General features: G+C 35.1%; 1 protein-coding gene across 5 annotated transcripts in view; it reads right to left on the bottom strand.

The window, feature by feature from the left end:
- Positions 1 to 27294, bottom strand: part of AKT3 (AKT serine/threonine kinase 3) — a 397960-nt gene that overhangs the window by 232539 nt on the left and 138127 nt on the right. For 4 of the 5 annotated variants that reach the window (XM_055084208.1, XM_024133623.3, XM_055084209.1 and 1 more), the window contains one exon: positions 19959 to 20084. In XM_055084208.1, the coding sequence (XP_054940183.1) occupies positions 19959 to 20084 (126 nt within the window). Of the gene's footprint in view, positions 1 to 11097; positions 11161 to 19958; positions 20085 to 27294 lie in introns of those variants that run through there. The other variant, XM_055084211.1, reaches the window with a different exon arrangement.

The following is a 27294-nucleotide window of genomic DNA, read 5'->3' as shown; positions in this document are numbered from 1 at the left end:
TTTCTTTTTTGTGGTATCTTTGTCTGGTTTTGGTATCAGGGTGATGGTGACCTCATAGAATGAATTTGGGAATGTTCCTTCCTCTGTAATTTTTTGAAATAGTTTCAGAATGATAGGTGTTATCTCTTCTCTAAATGTTTAATAGAATTTTCCTGGGAAGCCATCTAGTCCTGGCCTTTTGTTCATTGGGAGTTTCAGTTTCAGTCCTTGTGATTGGTCTGTTCATATTTTCTATTTCTTCCTGGTTCAGTCTCAGGAGATTGTACCTTTCTAAGAATTTGTCCATTTCTTCTAGGTTGTCCATTTTATTGGCATAGAGTTACTTGTAGTAGTCTCTATGATCCTTTGTATTTCTGTGGTGTCAGTTGTAATGTCTTTTTCATTTCTAATTTTATTGATTTGAGCCCTCTCCTTTTTTCTTGATGAGTCTGGCTAAAGGTTTATCAATTTTCTTCAACTTTTCAAAGAGCCAGCTCTTAGTTTCATTGATCCTTTCTATTGTTTTCTTCATGCCTATTTCATTTATTTCTGCTCTGATCTTTATGATCTCTTTCCTTCTACTAACTTTGGGTTTTGTTATTCTTTCTCTAGTTGCTTTAGGCATAAGGCTAGGTTGCTTATTAGAGATTTTTCTTGTTTCCTGAGGTAAGAGTGTATTGCTATAAACTTCCCTCTTAGAACTGCTTTTACTGTGTCCCATAGGTTTTGGATGATCATGCTTTTGTTTTCATTTGTCTCTAGGTATTTTTTGATTTTCTATTTGATTTCTTCAGTGATCTATTGGTTGTTTAGTAGGATATTGTTTAGCCTCCATGTGTTTCTTTATTTTACACTTTTTTTCTTGTAGTTGATTTCTAATCTCATACCATTGTTGTCAGAAGAGATGCTTGATATAATTTCAATTTTCTTGAATTTTCAACAGCTCACTTTGTGCCCCAGCATGTGAATAATCCTGGAGAATGTTCCATGTTCACTTGAGAAGAATGTGTAGTCTTCTGTTTTTGGATAGAATGCTTTATAAATATCAGTTAAGTCCATCTGGTCTAATGTGTCATTTAAGGCCTGTGTTTCCTTACTGATTTTCTGTCTGGATGATCTGTCCACTGATGAAAGTGGGGTATTAAAGCCCACCACTATTGTGTTACCGTCAATTTCTCCTTTTATGACTGTATTTACCTTATATATTGAGGTGCTCCTGTGTTGGGTGCATATATATTATCAATTGTTATATCTTCTTCTTGGATTGATCCCTTGATCACTAGGTAGTGTCCTTCTTGTCTCTTGTCTTTAAAGTCTATTTTGTCTGATATGAGTATGCTACTCCAGTTTTTTTTTTTTTTATTTCCATTTGCATGGAATATCTTTTTCCATCCTGTCACTTTCAGTTTGTATGTGTCCCTAGATCTGAAGTGGGTCTCCTGTAGATAGCATATATACGGGTCTTGCTTTTGTATCCATTCGGCCAGTCTATGTCTTTTGGTTGGAGCATTTAATCCATTTACGTTAAGGTAATTATCAATATGTATGTTCTTAATGCCATTTCATTAACTGTTTGGGGTTTGTTATTGTAGGTCTTTTTTCTTCCGTTACTCTTTTTTTCTCTTCCCTTGTGAGTTGATGACTAATTTTAGTGTTGTGTTTGGATTCCTTTTGTGTGTGTGTGTGTGTGTGTATTTATTGTAGATTTTTGATTTGTGGTTATCAAGAGGTTTTGATAGAGCCTTCTATATACAAACAAGATTGTTTTCAGTTGCTGGTCTTTCAACTTCAAATGCTTTTCCAATCTCCTGCATTTGTGCTCTCTTCTCAAAATTCCTGGTTTTGATATCGTATTTGTGTGTGGATAATTTCCTACCTTTACTGTGTGTTTGTGTTTACCAAAGAGCTTTTCCATATGGAATTTTTTCATCTCTAGTTTTGGCCTTTTCTTTTCCGCCTAGAGAAGTTTCTTTAGCATTTGCTGCAAAGCTGGTCTGGTGGTGCTGAATTATCTTAGCTTTTGCTTGTCTGTAAAGCTTTTGATTTCTCTGTTGAATCTGAATGACAGCCTTGCTGGGTAGAGTATCCTTGGTTGTAGGTTCTTCCCTTTCATCACTTTAAACATATAATGCCACTCCCTTCTGGCCTGCAGAGTTTTTGCTGAGAAATCAGCTGATAACCTCATGGGAGTTCCCTTGTATGTTATTTTTGCTCTTCCCTTGTTGCTTTTAATATTTTTTCTTTGTATTTAATTTTTGTCAATTTGATTACTATGTGTCTTGGTGTGTTCCTCCTTGGGTTTATCCTGCCTGGGACTCTCTACACTTCCTGGACTTGGGTGACTGTTTCCTTTCCCATGTTTGGGAAGTTTTCAGCTATTATCTCTTCCAGTATTTTCTCAGGTCCTTTCTCTCTCTCTTCTCCTTCTGGGACCCCTATAATGCAAATGTTTATGCATCTGACATTGTCTCAGTGGTCTCAGGCTGTCTTCGTTTCTTTTCACTCTTTTTTCTTTATTTTGTTCTGCAGCAGTGATTTCCACCATTCTGTCTTCCAGCTCACTTATCCATTCCCCTGCCTCACTTATTCTGCTACTGTTTCCTTCTAGTGTATTTTTTATTTCAGATATTGTATTGTTCATCTGTTTGTTTGTTCCTTAGTTCGTCTACGTTTTTGTATCTTCTCAAGCCATGCCTCCATTTTTTTCTTGAGATCTTGGACCATCTTTACTACCATTATTCTGAATTCTTTTATGGGTAGATGATATTTTTCAATAAATTTTTTGTTACAACAGTATTTAAATTAAATAGATACACTAGCTACACTCACCTGACCAAGTTAAACTATAAGCTGAATTTCAAACATCCTATTTACTTTTAGACCACTCTGAACCACAGATGACCAGTTTCATTCAAAGCTGTAATTACTCTGTAAACCTGAAAGCCAAATAAATAGAGGAAATGCAAGATGCTAAATCAAGAAAATACATACCAAAAAAATTTTTAGACATCACCTGTTCGGATTTTATTTAAAAGATTAGGTTTTATTTCAAATGCTTTAACCCTTTAAGTGCTAACTATATTCTTTTAAAAATAGTTCCACTAACATCCAATGTGAAAAACAAACGCATAATAATAGATTCTATTTATAATTAAATCACAAAATTAAATAATGCTCTGAGTTATAATGACCATAAAGAGTTTATTTTTAAGGCCCCAGATATAATACTATTACAGATATTCTTTAAAAGAGGGAGGGGAAAAAACATTTCTTTCTTTTATTTAAAGGTTTTATTATCCAGGGAGCAAAAAAGCATAGCACCCAATTAAGACTCAACACATCAACCTTAAAGAGATTTATTCATTCCACTGGGAGGATAATAGCTTAGGTGTAGCAGGTACCCTGGTAGAGAGCAAGATCAGTAGAGGATATGTGTACTGCGATCACTATGTGCCAGGCACTGCACTGATTAGAGGTTTCTAAATGTTAATTTCATGTGAAGGCTAAACCTAAGAGCTGTTATGTTATTATCCTCCACATTATAAATGAGAGAACTGAGACTGAAACTAGCTAAATAACTTGCTCACAAACATACAGCTTGTAAGTAACTGTATAAGGATTTACCCGAGGTCTGTCTGAATCCACATTCCATGCTCATCTGGAAAGAATACACTGCTAGGAAAACTGCCTTTAAAAAAAAATCAGTAATCATCTGCAGATGAAAGGCCTATCTGTTCCCTCCTCTGTGCCTTCCCCATACCTTCCTGTGCTTGACTGTTCTCCCTTCTGTGACATCTTTTCTTCTACAAGGAAATCCAGGATAACTTTCATCTGATAACAATGTTTGAAGAGGGAGGTGGGCCCCAATGTGTTTGCTCCTGGCTCTGAACACACCACAGGGATGGTTAGCGATGAGGATTACGCTTCGTAGGATACTGATCCTGCCACTTTTTGTTTCTCCAAGTAGGCATGTAAGGGAAAGGTGGATTCAAATGAGGAGGAGAAGAGAAAGAATGCAGCAAGGGGGGTGGCAGAGCCTCCGGATGTTTTCACTGCTGGATCTCACAAACTGCAATACCAGTAAAGCTAGCGGTAATAAAAATTTTCAATTACTAATGATAGAAAAGTGATTCCCAAACTTGCATTGGTCCAGCTGCATGTCTCTAGTATTTGGATCTGAATCATTTACCTATTACCCAAAGTCAACATATCTTTCTCCATATAAGGAAATAGAAGAGAAAAAAAAAGTTATTTTATAAAATACAAAATTCTATACAAGAGGGGAGCAAGACTGGGTCACTAACATTATTTCCACTCTAGAAGATGTTTTCACTTTACGATACATATTTCAAATTCTGACATTTTAATTATCATAAACCTTACTTCTTTGGTTTTAACACGGATACTACTTGTGGATTTAAACTGTATTTGAAATCACAACATGTTAACGTGAACTTCTCCTACTATGTTTTTCTTTAATGAATATGGTCACTACAGATACCACCATTTACCAAAAGTACATTCAGAGCCAACACTTTCCCCATCAACATATCTCCATCTTGTTTGTCCACCATATCCTGCTTCTAATTAATCAAACAAATACTTCAAGAGTCTTCTAGAACAACTGTTCTCTGCATACCCTCCACATACTTGAAATTTCAGGTAAAAATACACTGTGGTCACTGTGGGACAATGTTTAAGATAATGAAAATGACATGAGGCATTTCCTAACAGAGTTGTAAGGGTCATGCAAACATCTAATACACCATTAGGCGAGCTATTTTTTGGTTTTGCTTTTTGTTTGTTTGTTTGTTTGTTTGTTTTGCAATACAATAGCCATTAGAGTTCAGTAAGCTATTTTCTCTATTTACCTGTATGTCTGAAAATTTTTACGATAAGAAGTCAAAAACAGAAACTCCTTCCAAAATACTATTAGATTCTTTCCTCAAAGTATGTACCAAAAATATCCAAGGAAATTATTTTTTGAAAATAAAGTGTATATTTGAATACCTAAAATAAAGACTCTTCTAGTGAATTAAACTCATTGAACACAAGTTAAACTTCAGAATATTTCATTGGGCATTGAAGTTTAAAGGTATCACTACTAGAATAATCAATTTATTTTGTATCAACTTTAATTTACAACTTAAATACCTCAAGCTTCCATGTATCAATGTGACAATTTCTACTCATTTTCATAGTTGCTTATCAATGCATACCAGGGTGAACAAACAATAAATATACACATAGAACAAGATGCACATGTATTGAATGCTGCTTTCCTTCCCTTTAAAAGACATTATTTACAAGAGTGGCCTTTGTTACATATTCCTTAACCATTTAGCTAAGTTGTGGTTTCTACCGGTCTCCTGAAATCTTCTTCTTACCAAATACATTTTCCTTTTTCTCATTTTCATTTATTTGCCACATCTGATGCTCCTGGCTCCCTACCTGTGAGTCACTCTCCCAGGCCCCCATGACACAGACTTGCCTGATTTTACCTGCAACTCTCTGACCATTCATTAATCTTCTTTCTTAAGGATTCTTCCTTAGAACTGAGCTGCTCCCTTATGCTGAGAACTTTGTGTTATGCTTTTCTTTTATGACAATTTTATTCTTAGTAAATTTAGACATTCATTAAACAAATATTTATTGTGTGCTCAACAGCATGCCTGACAAACAAGCCAGGCACTGGAAATACAGCAGTGAAGAAAACAAAGTCCCTATTTTTCATAAAGCTTATATTTTACTGAGGAGATAAGTGGTCAAGCAATAAACAAGTAAAACAATTTATAACATAATATAGATGATAATAAGTACTATGAAGAAAAATTATGCAGGGCAACAAGTTAAAATGACAGGGAAGGTGGTACTATTTTAGAAAGACAAGTTAGGGCATTCCTTAATGAAATGGGCAACCAATGCAGACATCTGTGGGAAGAGTGATCTGGGTTGAAGGAACAGTAAGAGCAAAGGCCTGCAGTTGGAGAGAGCCCACAGACAAGTCTGAGAAATGGCCAGTCCAGTGTGACTGGAGTAAATTAAGTGCTGGGTGTGGTAGGAGGTGAGATCAAAAAGACCTTCAATGACCTGGTAAGGACTTTGGATGTCATTCTACAGAGTCTCTCTCATGGCTCTGCCGCAATTATCACCTGACGTTTGATGACTCTTAAACCTGCCCCTCTAGTGCCAGCCTTTCCATCGAGCTCCATTTCCATATGGCAAAACTGGTATCTCTCTTTTGAGGACCTATTATTTCCTCATTCTCAACATATCTAAAAGGGTGTTTTTTTTAATCTTCCAAACTGAAAATTACAACATCAACACAATGTTTCCATTCCTTTTATTTCTGTATCATCTTCCTAATCATCCAAGAAACACATCCTCAGTCGTCTTGTATTCTCCTTCAACCCAACCTGCAACATTCACTGTAACAGTTCTTTTGTAACAAACCATCCCTTCTTTTCACTGCTAACACCCAACCGGAGAATTTATTACCAAAATCTGGATCCCTGAAATGGCCTCCCTGACGGTCTCCCTTTCTCCAGCCTTCTCTCCCTGTCCAAGTTGTCCTACATACTATTAGCCTGATTAGTCTTACTCAAACTCATTTAAAAAGTTTCAACCACAGCCATAAACAGGTCTCTGCATCTTTGTAACAGTACAAAAATACTTAATTTATAATTTAGTTTGATACACTGCAAGCCAAATGAACAGCATACACTGGGATAATCAGCTCATTCATCTCTAGCAGAATAGAAAAAAAATCTCATCTTTGCCAACTTAGGTCAATAGGGAAACTATGCTTTCCATTATATATTTCTCCAAAATTCATTCTTTTTCAATAATTAACTACTAAGTCTTTATTTTAGTGTATTATTAGCAGCTTAACCACAACATTAAGATATTACATGCATTATTTCTCACTTAATTCTCCCAATAAAGTTCTAAAGTATTTTCATCATTTCCATTTCACAAATAGAAAAAAGAAAATGAAAGCTGTCTGATTTTTAAGTCACTTGTTCAAAATCATCAAGTCATTAAGGGTGTAAAGCTGAGTCTCTGATCCAGGCTTTCTAGCTCTAAATTCTTGGATCTTCTTAGTATGTCACATATTGTTTTAGGAAAGTTAGCTGCTTATAAGAGAGAAGGAAAGTTTTATTTATTTATAACACGCTTTATTTATATACTTCACTTTCAAGTGTTCTGCAATACTAAAGTGATAGAAACAGGTGACATGCAGAGTACTGAAACAGTTTTCCCCCAAAGAAAATTGGCCAAAGTTACATTGGAAAAATGTCTTTCTGTCAATATTAGATTATTGATACAAAGCTGAGAGCACATTTGAAACATTTATTGACCAAAATGTTAAAAACCTAACATGTAACTAGAGTTATCGGAATCGGAACTTCTTCAGGTTTGTCAACCTAAGCCAACTTTGTTGATTCCTTAGTCATGTAAAATAATCTAGCTATAAGAATAGAGAGCCATTAGCAGAAAAACAGTAGAAATTTAAGTTCCTAAAGGCACAGAAATCCCAAAGAATTTGGGAGGTAACAGTAGATCTGTAAATAATACCGTTTAACAAAAATATTTTAACAAAATGTCCTATTTCCATAGGACGATTGTAAAGCTCAAAGGAAACAATGCATATGGAATAATGCTATAAAGAATTATATATTTTAATTACTTTATAAGAATATCCTATACAGACAGAAACTTTATCAGTGTGCTTTTGGAAGCAAAAACTGTTGCTGGTTGGATGATTCAATTAGCATGAACTATTCTGGCATGTTTCAAAAGCACTGCCATTTAAAAACATTAAAAATGTCTAAAAATGCAACCATAGTAATAGTGCACGGGTTGGGGGTGAGGGAGAAAGACAATGACAAATTGGTCCAAAAGGACACTGAGACTTCATAGTTGGAAGACCATTGTGCTGACAATTAGTAACAGGAAGCAGAGCACAAAACAAATGAATGAAAAAAGCTGAACTTGCAATGAAAGACCTTATTATAGTGCAGAAACATTATTGTAATAAAGGGGCAATGTACTCTCCTCCATAAAACTTTCAAACAGGCACCCTTGCCTCTTCTTTCATGCTCTGCATTTCATTTTTTCATTAGCATCTGCTTGATTATGTATTATTTCCAACCCCAAAGAATGCCTCTCTATCCTTCCTAAAATTCCAAGGCTTAAAGGTCCTTCCCCTGACTGTGGCCTTGAGCCTCATTTAACTTTATTCAAAATATAACAAATGCTTTAAAATAGCATAAAGATATAGTGGAAAAAACAGAAAGGCAGCGATTTAGTATATAACTGCAGCGGGATAAAAAACGTGTCCCTCAAAAATCTAGTTTGTTAAAAATTCAATGATAATATAATTCGTACTAATATCCAGATGATTCTGTCTCTAAAAATTAGTGTTTCTCCTATGATTTCTTTGAAATAATTGGAAGAAGAAGCCTGAAATCTTCACCTACTAAATTCTCTGCATTAAGCTTCAGTTTTCTTAAATGGAAATACCCAAAAGCTCTGAAATATATTTTCATATACTAGTTGAGAATGACAAGATTTGATCCATGACGCTAACATATAATCTAGTCTAGGGGCATGGAAAGCCCACACCGTCTGAACTGCCTATGCTAGAAAACCTCTTACCTGAAGACCCTACAGCAGCCAGAGATGTTTTAGTTAAGCAGTGGTGTGAAAAATGCACTGGCCTTGACACCTGAAAGCTGTGGGTTTAGCTTTCAGTTCCAAAGTTTATTAGATGCATGACCACTGGCAAATTCTATGAGCCCAGTTTCCCTAGCTATAAAATAGAGATATTATGTATCCTGAAAAAATGTCAGCAGGACTAGTAATATACATATAAAGTGCATAGTACACAGGTGCTCAACAAGTGGTTATTATTATTATTACTTCTCAATAGACTGAATGTTTCAAGAAATTATTATCTGCTGCTGATAGACAAATCATTGACTTCTAGAAGAAAAGACTTCAGAGATTCTTCATTCTAACTCCTTCTCATCACAGATGATTAAACACCAGGGTGGTGAAGTGACTGGCACAATATTACATAATAAATTTCAATCAAATAATCAGCCACCTGGCTACCACCTCCATGCTTGTCCCTCTGCTGCAGTATAAATTTCACAGTTAAATAAAATATACCTCTTGAGAACAATGAGAGTCTACTATTAACCTACTGTTAATAATACTTGACATATAACGAAGTTTTTGTGGTACTGAGTATACATTACTTGAACAGTGTTGTCATCTCTGAACCCCATTTATGATTAAATGCATTCAAGCCGGGTGTTAGTCCAGAATCCAAATCATAGTTAATTGTCCCATGTACTTGCTTTGAGACTCTAGGAAAGTTTCTTAATCTCTCTAGGTCTCAGTTTCACTATTTAGTTTGGTTTTTTTAAGGTAATATTTATTTCATGTTTTTCTTGTCATGTTCCTGTAAATATGGCACCTCATACATAGTAGGCGCTTAAAAAATGTTAGTTCTCTTCCTTTACTTCCTTAAGTCTCAGTTAATCTCATATGTATTAATTATAAGTAAGATGGGATTAAAGCAGCAAATATAATGGGCATATAATCATTTTTTAATTTACAATTTTGGGATTTTTTTTGGCTGCAACATGCAGCCTGCAGGATCTTAGTTCCTCGACCAGAGCAGTAAAAGGGCGGAGTCCTAACCACTGGACCACCAGGGAATTCCCTAATTTACAATTTTAAAAAGTAATTACACATAAAGTTCTACTTTTTAGAAAAAAAAATTTAAGTTAAAAAACAAATATTAAACAAATAAGGCAGCTAGGTTTTATTTACATTTAACTTAACCAAAAATAATTTATAGAAGTAATCAGGTGATAAATGAGTATACTCAGAAATGTGTGTAAAAAGGATTATTTTTACTCTTCAGATATGGAAGGGTATCATAGAGGAAAATTCTAGGATGAGTAATAAGATAAAACAACAGTACAAGGATCCTTAGCACCAAAGGCTAGCTGAGTGTTATACACTCAGTAAAATTTTATTTGAAAAACAAGTATATTGACCTATTAATAATTAATTTAATATTAAAAAATTATACGAAAATCCACCACAGCTGCTTATTACACACAGGCTGCAGGTGGTGATCCTCCCACCCCACACCCACTAATCACTCCGCATTCACACCACCTCAGCTCTCTTACACAAAATAAGTTGGATTTTGAAAAAATAAAGATAGATGATGCGCCCCTTTCCAAGCTAAAAGCTACAGTTCAAAATATTTTTAGCTAAAAAAAAAGTATTGACTTTAAGATGATGTTTTAAAATAGAATATTTATTTGCATCAGTAAAATTATTTTATATTCTACTAGAAGAGAAGATGAATAGCAATGTTACTACAGAAACTGCATGTAAAACACCAAGTAAGCAAATAGGGGACCGAATGCCTAACTCTGACACTAAGAAAACAAAATATCTGGTATGATTATGGCATTCTGCTAAATATTTCAAGTGCCATATTTATTCCTATCATTTATCCTTCTTTCTCCTTTGATATTTTTCACTCTATACAGGGATAAAGAAATAACATACCACCTGGAGATTTCATTCATATCTGAGGATTTCATACCCATTTAAATTAAAAATAAGAGATTCAGCCGAAGTTTCTTAGAAATAATTTTTTTCAAATTACTGCTATTCCTGTTACCTGGAATATATGCCATCTTTTGAAATCTTACTATTTCTCCAAACAATCTCAGTTTTCAATGAGGCTTTTCTTGATGATCTAGTCCTTAATGATACTTCCCTTTCCTAAACTCTTACTGAATATATTAATTATAAACTTACTTCAGAACTGAACCATCAAAATACCAATCACAAAATACTAACTGCAAGGGTCTGTGGCATATTTTTGCTACTAGATTATAAATTCTTCAAATCCAAGAGCTATATCATATGTCTGTGGATTAATGAAATGAACTCAGGCTTTAAGGTTAGCATTCTGTTAGACACAGGTTGAAATTCTGGCTCTGCCATTTGCCAGATAAGTGACCTAAAGCAAGTCACATAATCTCTCAGTCTCTTTAAAATGGAGAACATAATACTTACCTCAGAATGTTGTTGTGAAGATTAAATGAGATAACATATGTGAAAGGGCCTGGCACATAGAAACGCTCAAAGAAAGGTTGGTTTCCTTCCTTATTTCCTTCTTTTTTCCCTCAGTACCTGGTACAATGTTGAGAACACAATAAACCCTCAATAAAAACTTTCTAAATATTCATTTGAACTTAGATTTCCTAAAAATATGTTTAATTATTAATTGTGATAACTCCTATGTTTCCAAATTGTGTTACTTTAAATCATATGCACATAAGGTAGGAAATTTCAAAACAGAACAAAGCGTGTGAGGTTGTTACTTAGGATGATGAGAAAAGGAAATAAAGAAAGGTAAAAGTATTTAAAAACAATTTAAAAGTATTTAAGAAGAATTCAGTGAAAATTATTACATGTATGGTGTTCTTTACATAAATATCTTTGGATAAGTGAGAGCTGATTGCTGACCTTAGGGGAAGTTGAATGAGAGAGGGAGGGAGGAAGGGAGCAAGGTAGAGAGAGAAGGAAGAAGAGGAGAAAGGGAGAAAGGGAAAAAGGGATGAAGGAAGGGAGGAAGGAAGGTTGGTTCTGCTGGGATCTCTTTTATGTCCTCACATTAACGTAAGCTATTAACATTGATCACACCTTGCTGCCTTCCCCTAAAAACAATCCCCATTGCAAACTCCGTCTTACAAAAATGCAATTATCTAATGGGAGAACCAAATTAATTTAAAAATTTTCCGCAGTGGATGGTAAACAAAGGATCCTCTTAGAACAGTCAGAAAGATATTTGAGGATTTATTACTTTTATTAAAAAACAAAAAACTTCTGACTAAAACTTCTAATTAAAGAATTTGGTCTACACCCAGTTCCTCTGAGGCCAATCCAAATGGTGCTGCTCTTTCAGCTGCAGTGATGTCTTCTTCGTTTTCCAGAAAGGCCATGGGCATGGTTTAGGGGTCTAGCTCATGTTGTTTAGTTATAAGAAAGACTAGACTCTACAGACAATAGTCTTCGGCATTAAATAAAACTGAAAAATTTCCCCAAACCAAACAAGAGCTGCTGGTCTCAACTTCAACCTCGTGGTAGACAGGTTCTACTTAAAACTTTTAATGGTCTTTAAAGAAAACCCAGTAGAGTAGTTTCCACCCTACTCCAATGTAATTTAGCTGGAGAAGGGAAAATGGCTGCCATTTAACTCAAGAAAATATTACTGAGCATATTCTATCCTATGTTATTACTTTTATTTGTATAGCATTTATAATTTACAAAGTGTTTTCACTTACATCATCTCATTTAACCCTCACCATAATCCTGAGAAGTAGATAACCTCATGTTTAAAGATGAGAAAAACGAAGATCAGAAAAGTTATGCCATTTGCCTAAGGTCACATAGCTAGTAAAGTAGCAGAACCAAGACTCAAACTTAGGTCTACTGACTCCAAGTCAAGTGACCTTCCAATATACCAGATCTTATAATAAATGTTATAGGAGATTTTTTAAATGAGTATACACAGTGATTGTGCTCTGGAAGCTTATCATTTCCCTTGATTCTACATAAGATCCCATAGTAAGTTATATGCTGATGAATAGGGCTGAGAAGGTAAAGACTACAACTAGGGCTTCCCTGGTGGCGCAGTGGTTGCGCGTCCGCCTGCCGATGCAGGGGAACCGGGTTCGCGCCCCGGTCTGGGAGGATCCCACATGCCGCGAAGAGGCTGGGCCCGTGAGCCAGGGCCGCTCCGGAGCCTGTGCTCCGCAACGGGAGAGGCCACAGCAGAGGGAGGCCCGCATACCACAAAAAAAAAAAAAAAAAAAAAAGACTACAACTAAATAGATTAGCTCTAGAGTAAATCAGAAAAGAGGGGTGAGAGATCATCTTTTCCTGTATTAGGGGAAATACAGGCTCTAACCAAAATCTGAGCAGGACACCTGCAGTACTATAATAAAGGAAGTATTAAAATCATGAGATTATCTAATAGGAAACTCAAATGATACACACATAAATTTATGTTTATAAAGGACATGTAACTGATGAAATCTTTCAGAGATACAGAGGGTTGTTCTCACATGTAGGAGGAGCTAGATTTGAAACTCTAAATCCATTAAAATGGGATTACACATTTTCTTTTGTGCACATTCATTGTACAATGTAGAAAAAAGGAGGAAGGAGTAGAAATTCTGTGGAAAATTTTTTTCTTATCAGATTGAAGTGTGACTTGAATGAGAGGAAGGAAATATGTGACTAAATATGGCATTATACTGTTTAAAATTTTCTAAAAACTATCTCCTTTTAAAGTGATTTTTAAAAAAGGTTCTCTCCACTCCCGATTCTAAACTTGGTTTATGGGTTAAATTTTGCAAATATATGAATATAGTACCACCCATAAAAATGAAGGACAGGAAGAAATTTTGATTAAATTTATAGTAATTCACTTAATTTTTAAGTAAGGAATGCCTTACAGTGAGATAGATGCACCTAGTACCAGATATAACTGTCTGTTTTCCTAAAACTCTGAACCCAATTAGAGGGAAAAAAGCACCAAATCTTCAAATGATCAAGTACATAAAATAGTCTAAAAATCACTCAAAACAAAAGCAGGGTTAGAATTCCGCATGCAATTGAGCCTAATAAAATCTAACAATTTAGGTCCCAAAAATGTATGGAACATTGAGGAGTAATAGAAGAAAAAAGGAATACTTGAATATATACAGTATAAACATAAATATGAAAAAAATTCATCTTCCTCTTGTGAAAATGGAGAAAATTTAAGATTCTTCTGAGCAAGATGATATTTGCAAGGGAAGATTTTTTTTTTTGAAGATGTATCTATCCTATGCATTGCTTCCAAATACTCCAGAGAGGAGAATACTTGAAGGCAAGAGATCTATTAAGAGACTATCAAAATAATCCAGGGGGGGAACTGATGAAGAACTGAACTAGGATGATAGCAGTGAGACTGGAAAATAGGGAAAATAAGACAATCCCTAGCTGACTGATTGACTCATGGTAGAAAGAGAAAGAAAACTATTCATCTATGGATGAATGCCTTCTACTGTACACTATAACCATATAGGTTCTTTTTTAATCTAACAGTGATTGGACACCTAATGCTCAAAAGCCACCAATGGTTTTCAACGGGTTTCCATTAAAAACATCAAACTGGTATTCAAGATCTTTCACAACCTGATAACAATTTATCTAATCGTAACGTTTTTTTCCTCCAACAAAAACTCTCTATCCATCTAGCATATTGCCTATACTATTCACAAACAGGCTACTCCTTAATTCCAGACTTCATATTTGCTTATGTTGTTAACCTCACTGAGAAAGTCTTCCTTCTTCCAAAAACCTAAATATCACCTGTCCTTCTGGGTTCATGTTAAACTTATCTCATGCGTAAATTCTTATCTAGTCAACTTACCTCACCTTTACCTACTCTCTCAACTTCTACAGCATTTATTTTCTATAAAATTCATCTCATTTTTCCTCCCATTGCTATATGCTCTATTCAAATGTGTTCCAGTCAATGATAAATTCCTACAAACAAAAATTGTATTTTATACTCCTTTTAGAATCTAGTATGGTTTTAATAATCAATAAGCCCTTTAAAAGTAAGCTATTCTGATCTCTCATAATCCTTGTATACATTTATATAGCATAGGGTTATTTTAGATTTACAGGATTGCTTTTCTAGATTGCAGACTTTTCTATTACATGTTGTGCAAGACTAAGAATCAAGTCATATGCTATTTCTCTATTCCCATAAACAACCACAATGAAAGCATCAGTAGGAATCAATTGATTTTTCTACACATCTAAAATCTCTGAGTCTGGGCTCCCCTGGTGGCGCAGTGGTTGAGAGTCCGCCTGCGGATGCAGGGAACACGGGTTCGTGCCCCAGTCCGGGAAGATTCCCCCATGCAGCGAAGCGGCTAGGCTCGTGAGCCATGGCCGCTGATCCTGTGCTCCAAAATGGGAGAGGCCACAACAGTGAGAGGCCCGCGTACTACAACTACAACAACAACAACAACAAAAAAAAATTCTCTGAGTCTAATATTTATTCAGAGGTAAAAATGGCTTTTCATAGATTAAAGTCCCATAATTCCCTTACTTTCTTTCAAAGAGAAGAAGAAAAACAGATTAGTGAGTAAACATGTCATTTCACTTTTAAAACTAGCCTACAAAGTGCAGACCGACCAATTTCTTTTTTAAAAGAGATAGAAGAAGATAGAAGAAACGTTTCAGAGAGGAAAAGGATATTGTCAGAGTGGGCCAGTTTCTGCAACATGGAATAAGGGAGAATTCTAGTAGGTGCTCCTGGGGACACAGGTTGGCACTTCTTCCTCCCCACCACTGTGAGGAGGAAGGATTAGATCAAAAGTAGGATGAGCCTCAAGACCTGGGCAAGTTCTCCATTGGGCAATTGTTCCCACTTCTGAGTTGGGCTAATAACTGTCAAAATGTCAGACCATGACTACTAACTGGGTAGACAAGCTATTGTGCTCAATGTACCTTTGAAAATAGCTTTGCAACAATGCTTGTATGTATCCTATATTATTTTTCAGTCAAAGTGTAATGTTTCCTATGCCAAGATAAATCTCAATATATAATTAGTAACTTACCTAACCATAATTCTGATTAGAGATATAATTTTCTTGAAAAAAATATTATTTTACTTCCATTTCTATATTTAGAAGGCAACTACACATATAGTTCATATTTGTTCCACCCAAAAAAGGATAAAGGTCAAATACTGTTATCTGCATTTTATAGGTGTTGGAGAGTTTACAATCCGCATGCCAAAGGATATTTAGAATTTAAGAGTTGGAATCTGACCCAAAATCAGATCTCAAAGCTCTAGATAGGGAAAATGTCACAGAATGGAGGCAGGGAATTGGTGGGGGGGGGACGGGGGGATAGCGCAGAGCGGGAGGTAACACCTAAATGACGGTAGAGAGATTTGGGTTTTAATCTTGATACTTAACTACCACTACTAGTAAAGCAACCTTAAAAAGATCACTGAATTTTCAAAGGCTTCTTTTTTCTCATCTAAAAAAGGAGAAATCTGGACTAGATGTTTTCAGACATTCATTCAAAAACAGTTATTAAACCCTAGTATGTAGGCACTAGGAGATATAACACTACGGTTTTTCCCCTAAAATAACTCACAGATTAGTGGACAAGACATACACATGAACAAGACAACCAAGAAACAATGTGATAACAACAAAAGAAAACAGCGTTGTAAAGAGCAGAGAGGAATAATTTAGCAAGGAATGAGGATAGGGATTTAAATCTGAATTGTCTTAAAGGACGAAAAAGAAAAATTATTCCGGCAAATAGAGGACAGAAGGACATTCCAATCAGAGGGAACAGCAAAAACAAAGGCTCAGAGTAGGAAAGCAGCATAGTTTATATAGGGAATTATAAACAGTTCAGTACTGCCAACGTATAATCGGACAGCAGAAGAGAGATGAGGCAAGAGTTGAAAGCAGAGGCCAGATTGAGATCTTCGTGTGATATAGAAGGAATCTGGACTTTATCCAGTAGGCAATGAAGATCCAGGGCAGGGCTTTCACAGGGTAGCAGCATAGTTAGGATTTAATTTTAGAAAGATCACTTTGACAGTCATGTGAAGGAAGAATATGAGAGGTAGAAACTACAGGCAGAGATCTATAGTTAAGAATCTATAGCAGAGATGATGAGGGCTTATTCTAGGGTGATTACAGAGAAGGACGAAAGTTAAAGAAATAAGCAAAACCAGCAGGACTAGAAATGAATTGGGAGTGGGGTGACGATTTGAAGGAAAAAAAAAGGCATGGAATAGATCCAGGTTTCTGCTCAAGACAGAACTGGGGTAGTGAGACTTACAGGGGGGAAAGTTGACAAAATTATCTTCAGTTCAGCTTAGGATATGTTGACTACAAAAGAATATCTAGGTAGAGATGTCTAGCAGTCAGTTGAATATAGTACCTTAATGCTCAGAAAAGAGGCCTGCCCTGAAGATACATAAGTGTGGGAGCAAGCTGCATACTAGGAGTAACTGAAACCTTAATGTGAATGTGACCATCCAGGGAGAGGGTACATAGAAGATTCCTTGGCCAGAATCCAGTTAGATATCAAAATGCATGCAATTAGGCAAAGGAAGAAAACCAGGAAAGAAAAGCAACCTAGAACACAATGGGAGAGATCATCCCAAAAAGGAAGTAGTAATCAAAAGTATAAAATATATACCAGATATAAATTCAGGAAAAAAAGAACTGAAAAATGTCTACTAGTCTTAGCAATTAAGGGGTCACTGGAGAACTTACTAAAAGTGGTTTCAATCAAGTGAATAAGAAAGCAAGGTAGGCTGCAGTGGACTGGAAAGTAGAAACAACTAGTTTAAAGACTTATCTGTTTGGAAATTTTAAATCAGAAGAAAAGGAATTTGAAACTTCATGAAGATTGGAAAGATCAATTCCAAGTCCCTTCTAGTTCTCATACTTTATTTTTTTCATATGGATAAAAAACCTATTTTGGTAAAATTTCATTAACACCCACAAAGATTAATTTTTGAAGTACCATTTTTAATTATCAGGAAAAATAGGGGACTCATTGTAGCTATGAATGGAATACATGTGTATATGTAACATTTCCCAACTTAGCTTCGAAATACCTTGTATTTCTAGTTTCTTTTTTCATATACTAGTATCTTTTTTCGTATACTAAAGTGGGCTAGGACAAAAGGGAAACTATTAGTGGAGTAACTCTCTCTGGCTCCAACTGTTCCTTCTCTTAATATCTCATGAAAACATTCTTTGTTACCCTCTGCCTGCAATATCCTTCACCTCTATTTTAATTTGCTTAATTCCTACTCACTCTTCAAGGGCCTGCTCAAACTCCCCTCAGAATCACAGAATGTTAGAGACAAAAGGGCTTTACAAATTCATTGAATCCAGATGTTCTCACTATGCTGATGAAGGTACTAAAGACCACAGCATCTCAGAGAATGACCTGCCCAAGGTCATACTCATGGCTTTTGGTGGAGCTTAAATTTGAACTATTTCTTCAACCAGGGCCCATTTCACTACACACTATTTCCTCAGATAATTATTATTTATAAAACTTACAATTGCAATAAGTCAGGCATTAAAAATAATCAATTTAAAATAGTTTATTTAGTGTAAGATCCACATTAACACCCTTCCAAAAATTAAGGAGCCGGTCTATAACTTCACTTATTAGTTTGAGTCAACTATCCACAACTACTTGATTATACAAGCAAAGATTACAGATGTCGACTAATATTGATTTCATGGATAAGTTGACTGTCAGTCACTAAATAGGTTTTCTCCTCAAGAGTGCAGCATTTATTTCAGCCTCTGCCAGTGGAAGTGTCAGAGCAGATGTTGGCAGACTGTGACATACAATATGTCTTTAAAACTTGTTGAGGTGTGAAATTTCATAAGGTCAAAGAATGCTGCATTTTGATCAGCAGATACAGGAGTTCTGTACTTTATAAATTATTTCAGACAAACCAATAATAGCATTTGCCAGTAAAATAGAAGAAACAAAGAAACCATACTGGCTTTAGGTCAGATATGATAATGTATGTTGCTTATGTTTTAAAAGCCAATTTCTATCACTTTAAAGCAAATGCTTGCACAAAAGATCTTTAGAAAGAAAATGCATTCTTAAAGTCAATACAAAATACAAGATATTATTTCAATTGACAATAGGATTTTAAAAATTTTCTACTGAAAGAAAGCCATAAATTTGGTGGAGAGAAAAATTATTTTCCTAATTAATACACAAATACAACAGTATTCTCACTTTTAAAAAAATGAAATTCCCTACGGAACAATCCACTTATATAAACAGAGAATTTTTTTTTTTAAGTAAGATTTCACAAACTCTGGTTTATTGTTTTACCTTATTGTTTAAAAAAATTGAAAGAAAAGTATCCATAAAAAAGACTGGGGCTCTATATAATGATAAAATGACTTTTATAATATTTGAGGATTTTTATTACCTTGGATTTTCTGATGTTGCTATTTATTATATTTTTAATTTATTTTTTGCTTCAATTTTCCCTCACATTTTTTCTAAACGTGGCTAATAGATAACAACATACAACCAAAATTAAAATTAAGAATAGTGTCTAGTTAAAGATTTTATCCCAATGGTACAAACTTTATCTCTTATGCAAGTTTGTTTTAAGTTAACATAACTTTTAAAATGCTTTACTCCTAAATTAACACAGAAAACTCCTTTCATTGATTAATCAGTAATTTGAACAATCTGAAAGCCTGGTCATAACAATTATAATCATCATCTTTCAGTTTATTTTGTGCTATGTTCAAGCAAATATACAATTTCTAAATAAGTTTAAATTACAAACATTTTTGTTAGATATTTGTAAGGAAGAAAAATTTACTACAAACATAAAATCTCCCCAGAAAATAATGTCTAATGTAAATCACTTGTTTCTTATCATACAATCAAAAGAGCTAAAATTATGATAGGAAACTTTGATTAGAGATGCACTAAGTACTGCAACATCTTACAACCAAGTCCAGTCCAGCAACCAAGTTCAAAGGTCTTTGTTTACACTTTATAGAGAAAAACTTGAGGTATGTATTTGAGGAATTGTTTTTATCACCAAGTTCTAACTATAAAAAATATTAAACTATTTTGCGTTATATAAGACCACATATTACTGATAATCCCTATGCTAAGGAACTAAAATTCTATCCAAGCTAAAAATTTCTCTGCTATTGAATACAAACCTAAACTTTTTCATAGGCTTTTCATATATCCCATGATATGTGACACATAAGGCCATACAAATAAATAAATACAAGGTGAATCAACAGTTATAATTAACTTACTTGCTACTGAAAAGTTGTTGAGGGGATAAGGTAAATCCACATCTTGGGGTTTCTCTTTATATCCTATGAATGAGCCATCTGTCTTCAAAAGGAAATATCTTGGCCTCCAGTTTTTTATATATTCTCCTACATGAGGAAAGCATGCATGTTAATGCTGGGGGAAAAAAGGAACAGCAGCTTTTATGTGAAAAATAAATTATGGTACAATATATGTCCTACAACACTGGCCTCCAAAAATTTAGATAGGCAATTTTCTTTTAACTTAGTTTACAAAAGAAAATACATAAGCCTGCAATTAAGATTCAATAAAAACCCAAACATGTTTTGTTTTTAATGATTTCACACTTTGATAATTCATTTGCACCATTATTTCTTCAGAGAATCATTCAACTGAGTACACATTTTGTTCAGTTTTTCATATCAGATGGTTGTTAGAGCATATTTTCAGCCATTTAAGCCTTGGAAAATAAATCATACACACAGTATCAAGGAATTTCGATGAAAAAAACACATCATAAGAGGGACAGGAAATAGATGTTTCTCTTCCATGTACCACAACTAATTGTGTCATTTTTTTTTAAAAGAAAGGGAAAAATTGTTTTCATTGTTAAATCTTGATCGTAACTTGTTTAAACAACATTTTATTGTTATGCATGAGAAAAAAACCGTACAAATGCTGTAAACAAGTCAAGGAAATGAAAGAACATGGGTTAATAGAGCTTAAAAACCATACACACACTCATACACACAAATGTAATAACTAAGAACACATGGTAGTGCCAAGCACATAATAGTCAAATGTACATTTTACCAGATTTTGATATAAGACATCAACTAGCCACCAAAATATAAATTTTTAACAACCGGATCACCATTTGCTTACTTCATACTTCTTTTAAATTTTAAGCAACAGAGGTGTTCCATGATACTCTAAGAGCTGGAAGCCTCCCTGGTCTCAATTTTCACTTTTCTACTGGATATTTCCACCTGGCTTTTCAATCTCAAGTGCTTAATCACAGCACTACAAAAATTTGAAAGCAGTTCAGCTTTCCCTACAAATCCGTTTCTCTTGACACCAGTTATCGAAGCTCAAACCTAACACTTGACTGTTCCCTCTTCTTATCCTATCAGTAGGTAGGTCAATACTGCCTTCACAAGTCTCTCTCGTTTAGCCAACCCAAACTGCCCTAACACCTTACATCTGCCCTTCTGCTAATGCACTGTGACTGCTCTCCCATTCTACTCATCCTCATCCTTCCATCTTATACATCTATCACCTCCAGATAATTCTAATGTCTGTATGTACTGCTTTCATTATATCATTTTGTGCTCAAAAATAGTCTGACTCCTTACTGTTTACTGTAAAATGTCAGTTTCTTAGTATAAAATGTGAGTTCTTCCATAATCTCACCCCTAACATGTATTTCAGATGTGGAATCATTCCTCTGAATCAGCAATTCTCCAAATTCTTATCTCAGACCTCTTTACACGCTTAAATACTTTTAATACTTAAATACACCCAACAATTTTTTGTGTATGTAGATTACATCTATAATGTTTACTGTATTAGAAACTGAAAAGAAAATTTAAATTCTTATTACTTCCTTTAATAGTAACAATAAACTCATTACATGCAACATTAATATTTTTATGAAAATAGTTTTATTTTCTAAAACAAAAAAGTTAGTGTGAAGAGCAGAACTGCTTTACATCTTTGCAAGTCTCTTTAATCTTTGGCTTACAGAAGACAGCCAGTCTCACACCTGCTTTAACCTGTCACGGTATGTTGTTTTGATTGAAATATAGAAAAAAAAATCTGGCTCAAACAGATGTGTAGCTGGAAAAGGGCAGAGTATTCAGATAGTTATGGATGTCTTTCTTTGATACTACACCAGCATTTGACAAACAGTCATTTTCTAAAAGGTTAACTGCAATGTGGAATTTGAAACCATTATCAATCAACTTTCTGTACTCTGCTATGTGAAGTCCACTGGTCTGTATTTCACAATGAATGAATCTTTTACACTCTGCGTGACTTTGTAACATCACTCACTGTTCGTTTAGAAAACACTAGTCCACCATGTTATACTGGTCTTCCAAATATTGACACAATTCATTATACGATCACATTCATTATCACTACAAATCAAAGTAAGCAGTAGGAAGCTGTGAAGCTCATGATGGCAGTTATGTTCTCCAAGTATATAAGCACACACAAGTATATAAGCACACAAGAGGAACTTAAGGGAAAGAAAAGGAAAACCTAACACCCCTCCTCAGTTTAACTGACTTAAAAATATGGCCCTAATGTGAATAAACACAGGCCAAATTTATAAAACCAGAATGCTAAACCCACAGTCCCCATTAAAAAATGAAACAGTTCCTTTCTTGATTGTACTTATTGTTTTATTTTTCCATTCATATTTAAGTATTCCTACATAAAATTTAAAATATAAAAGACTCCTGAAGGTAATTTTTATTTTCTTGTCATTTTTCATCTATAATATGAATGGACTTTCTGAGAAAGTGCTTGGAGTGCATTCATGTATTTACTAATTTATTCTAGGTGCTAGGAACACAGTTGCTAGGAACACAGACCCCCCCTCAAAAAATGGTCTCTAACTCATAAAGCTTATATTCCAGTATTACACAAGATTTCAGGTGCCCCCTAAAATTTGCAGAAGGGTTCTGAGTATTCCTGAAAGTGGATCCTTTTTTATAGGTTCCTATAAACATTCTTAACTAAAGCTCATATAATAGCATGATGTGTTGGCCTAATTAAATATTCACTTTCTAGTTCCAAAAGTGGAACCGAGGCTCAAAGAAATGGGCCTTACGAGGACACAAACTCATAAGGTATTAATAAAAGAAAAAAGTGAGCTTATTGCCACCTTCCAGACCCAGTACAGAAGAAGGATAATATTCCTAGCTTAAAAGAATTTTAAAAGTTATAGCTTTTCACAACACCTTGGCAAGACACTGTGTAAATTGATGGCAAAGTAGAATTGTTCCTGCAGCCTTGGGGTTCCCAAGAAAACCGGATCTTGTCCAGCTGGTCATGGAACACTTTCTTAATTCACTCAGCTGAGGCAGTGAGAGTTCAAATAAGGCACATCTTCTCAGGCTGCTCTAAAAATATGGCCAAAAGTCCTGGCTTTTACAGCGGCTAAGTGCCTAGAATAAAGTTACCCCCTCTGCCACAAATCCTTTTAGATAGACTGCTAAAAGTCAACCACATTTTATTTTTTAAGCATAGCATTTACACCTAAGTTTATACCTGCTGCATTAAAACCAAGTTGCATCATATTTTTATATTTATAGCCCATAGATTTCAACTAATTTAAGAGACAGCCTGGTTATAACGGGGAGAAAGTCTTGTTAAATAAAGCAGCAGCATTTATGGGGTACCAAGTCCTCTGAAGAAACTGTTCTATGGATACCCATCAATATACATTCAAAATTTGTATGCACTGTCAGCAAGCACCACAGTTACACCTGGCCAAGATTTCCATCACAACTTTCTATCTACCTTAATGCGTGCTTCCAATTCTTTCATACTCCTTGGCTGGAGGCTTTATATATTTTGAAGTATGCTATTACAAACATCACAACACATAATTTCTAACAAAGTTTCTGATATTTTGGCTTCTGTAGTAGGCTGAATGGTGTACCCAAAATGTATGTATACACCCTAATCCCTGGAAACTGGGAATAACACCTTACATGGCAAAAGGATTTTGAGAAGAGGAGCTTCTCAAAAGAGAAGCTTATCCTGGATTATCTGGGTGAGCCCTAAATCCAATTACAAATATCTATAAAAGTGAAGCAGAAGGGCTTCCCTGGTGGCACAGTGATTGAGAGTCCGCCTGTCGATGCAGGGGACACGGGTTCGTGCCCCGGTCCGGGAAGATCCCACATGCCGCGGAAGGGCTGGGCCCGTGAGCCATGGCCGCTGGGCCTGTGCGTCCGGAGCCTGTGCTCCGCAACGGGAGAGGCCACAACAGTGAGAGGCCCGCGTACCGAAAAAAAAAAAAAGTGAAGCAGAAGAAGATTTGACACATAGAGAAAAGGAAGAGGCAATGTGACCATGGAGACAGATATTGGAATGATGCACCACAAGCAAAGGACTATGTGAAGACACCAGAAGCTTTAAGAGGCAAGGATTCTCCTCTGAAGTCTCCACAGGGAGCCTTACACCAGGATTCTAACTTACACCTGCTGCTTACACCTGCTGATACCTCGATTCTAACTTCTGGCCTCCAGAACTGTGAGAGAATAAATGTCTGCTGTTTTAAGCCACCCAATTTTCCGTAATTTGTTACAGCAGCCCTAGAAAACTAATGCAGCATCTCAACACTATAACCAAAAGCTTGTTTACAGAAACCAAACAAACAAACAAACAAAACCCTACTGATTAAGTTCTTGGCATGAGTGGTATAGAGACTCATAGTTAATACCTTACGCATACAGAGGGAAAAATCCATATCACTTCTATAAATAGCAGAGAATCCTATTTATGAAATGTGGGGTTGGAAGAAGCTGTTTACTGGAGTTCACAGTTTTACTTAGTTATGAGGACTTCAGATTCTGGGCTTTTGCCAGCTTTCTTACCTTACGTAATAATTTACTTCTTGTAATTTCTTAAAGCAAACTGAAATTATGGTTACTGTTACAGATACAGGTGATATAGCTTTTAAAATTACCAATGGCCACCCATACTTGCTATAACAGAGGCTTCAAAAGCTAATCACTCACTAAGGAAGAGGCTGAAGGCATTCTTACATGCATGTCAGGAAAGAGGCATTATTGTTTTGACTCGTCATAAAGCTGAAACTTAGCTTTCCTGAAAATATTGAGTTTTTTATATTGTATTTTGTTTAATCACAGTCCAAGTTTTTTTCTTGGCTGCACCACGCGGCACGTGGGATCTTAGCTCCTCGACCAGGGATCGAACCCATGTCCCCTGCATTGGAAGTGCAGAGTCTTAACCACTGGACCTCCAGGGAAGTCCCACAATCCAAGTTTTTAAGATGTAATATTATTTGTCTTTGTCATCTCTGAGGGATAATAGCTTGAGTTTGAATTCTGACTCTTCCATTTATCAGCTGCAGGAAATTAACCTCTCTACACCTTAGTTTCCTCACCTGAAAAATGAGAATCATAACAGTACCTACCTGAAGGGTTTGGAAGGACATAAAAAGGACTTAGAACATTACCTGGCATATAACAAGCGTTAGATTATTATTGTTATTATTAAATGAAGCCATTAACATGTATGGTAATATTTATAATTCACCTCACGTTAAACATTCTGCTACTCAAAACAGCACTTATTCAGGAGTATTTACATAAATGAGGCAATAGGCAGCAGTCAGTAATAAGTTTACTCCATCAGCAGAAAAAAAGTCTTTTTAACTAGTTTCAGGTATATCAAACAAAGCCTAGCTAAAGAAATAAAACAGGTTATCCAATACCAAAACACAACACTGATTAAATACCTTTTACTTTTTTTTTTTTAAAGATAGGGGTAGGATATCACAGAGGTAACTAGTCTTCCAAAGAAAAAAGCACAAGTCTTAGATCTCTCTGAATTATTTTTATTAAATGACATACACAGGGTATAATACCATGAAAATACAAGTATTTTAAGAATTTCCAAAGAAGTGCTTTAAATCAAAAAATGACAGCTTTCAATAAAAATAAATTCATATGACTTTAAGAAACCATTAGTCTTAAGTAAAAGTCTTCATGGGTCAATTTTTACCTAAGACAAAAAGAGCCTTAATGTTAACATCAGTATAAAATCTATTTAATTTTATGGTTCACAATACTGTAAATATTCTGCTGCTTGTTGACAGATGCCAACCAAATTTACACATGTGAACTTCCTCAAAGAAAACATAGCAGAATCTTTCTTCCACTAGTGGATTTTCATAAATAAATATTAGCACTATAAATAAATGAATACTGAATATATAATTCATAATAGTGTGCTATATTGTAAATATCTTATAACTAAATATAGTTACTGAAGAAATGTATAATGATAAACATAAAATATTTGCAATTCTTGAAATTGCCTGTTACATTTTTATATAGCAGATCCAAGTATCATATTCCAATTAGTTCTAAGTAAAAGCCCTATTTCTATCTCTGAGGGAATAGAAGAAATGAGTTTCTATTCTATTCACTGAAATTATCATCATATACTGTTTTATAGATGTCTTGAAAATAATCTTAAAGAATTTTTTTATATTATCTACATTGCAATGAGCTAGCATAATAACAATTTTTCAACTGCATAGGGACAACCTGAAATTTTAATAAATGAAAGTGCTTTTGAACATTGTAGGTGCTTACTAAATATATGTTGACTCTTTTCCAGCTCCTGCAAACCTAAATTTTTAGGTTATCATTCCCCTTTCATTAAGTCCTTTTCAAGGATGTTCTTTCTTTGCCCTTGGGAAAATTAAAATTGTTAAATTCTATGGTGTCTTCTATGCAATCTCTTCAACAAACAGCCATTAACCAGCTCTGGATGTGTGTTGACAGTCTGAAAATTAGGTGATGTCTGCAAAACCTGCCAAAAGCATTAATGACTCTTGCCCAGCTCAGTCATTTTAAGGTACTGCTCAATGAGCATCACAGATCAAAGAATAAGGTTCTTTAAACATTTTTATTTAAAATTGGGGGAGAAAAAAATAAAATAAAATAAAATAAAATAAAATTGGGGGAAATGGGCTTCTAATAGATTCACTGATTCAAAAATATTTAGTGAGTGTCAAAATACTTACTAAAAAAAGGCACTAAAAAAAGCACTGAGAATGCAGCAATGACTGATACAGGCATAGTACCTGCCCTCATGGAGCTTTAGGTATAGTAGGCAGCAGTGAAAATAGAGCTAGAGAAAAGCAGATGACTGAGCAATTAAAAGTCAAAACGAAAACTTCTTCCACTTCTTTATTAATTTTTAATGCTCCAGGAGGTCATACTGAGGGATGGCAATATCTCCTACGCCTTGGCATTTCCAAATAGCAACCTATGTGCCTTGTGAAAAAGGTGTTCAATAATATTTGCTGTTTGATGCATTTCTGTGGGGGAAGAGACTGGGAGCAGTACCAGCATATGGTCCTTCAACATTTCACAAATGAACTGTGTTAATCCAGGTTTGCTGCTGTGTTAATTCAAGATGAGGCCCTGCACCCCCTCCTCTTTGAAGCCTCATGACAATGCAAGCAGAGAAGCACGGTTATATAGTTTATGATACTCTTTCCATCCAGCATAATATATAACACACTTTTGCCTTTCACATTTCAAGATACTGCCCAGGCCTGTA

Source organism: Physeter macrocephalus, chromosome 4 (assembly GCF_002837175.3).
Source record: "Physeter macrocephalus isolate SW-GA chromosome 4, ASM283717v5, whole genome shotgun sequence".
NCBI lineage: Eukaryota > Metazoa > Chordata > Mammalia > Artiodactyla > Physeteridae > Physeter > Physeter macrocephalus.
Note: the sequence above shows the minus strand (reverse complement) of the source record. Positions and strands in the feature narration are given on the sequence as shown.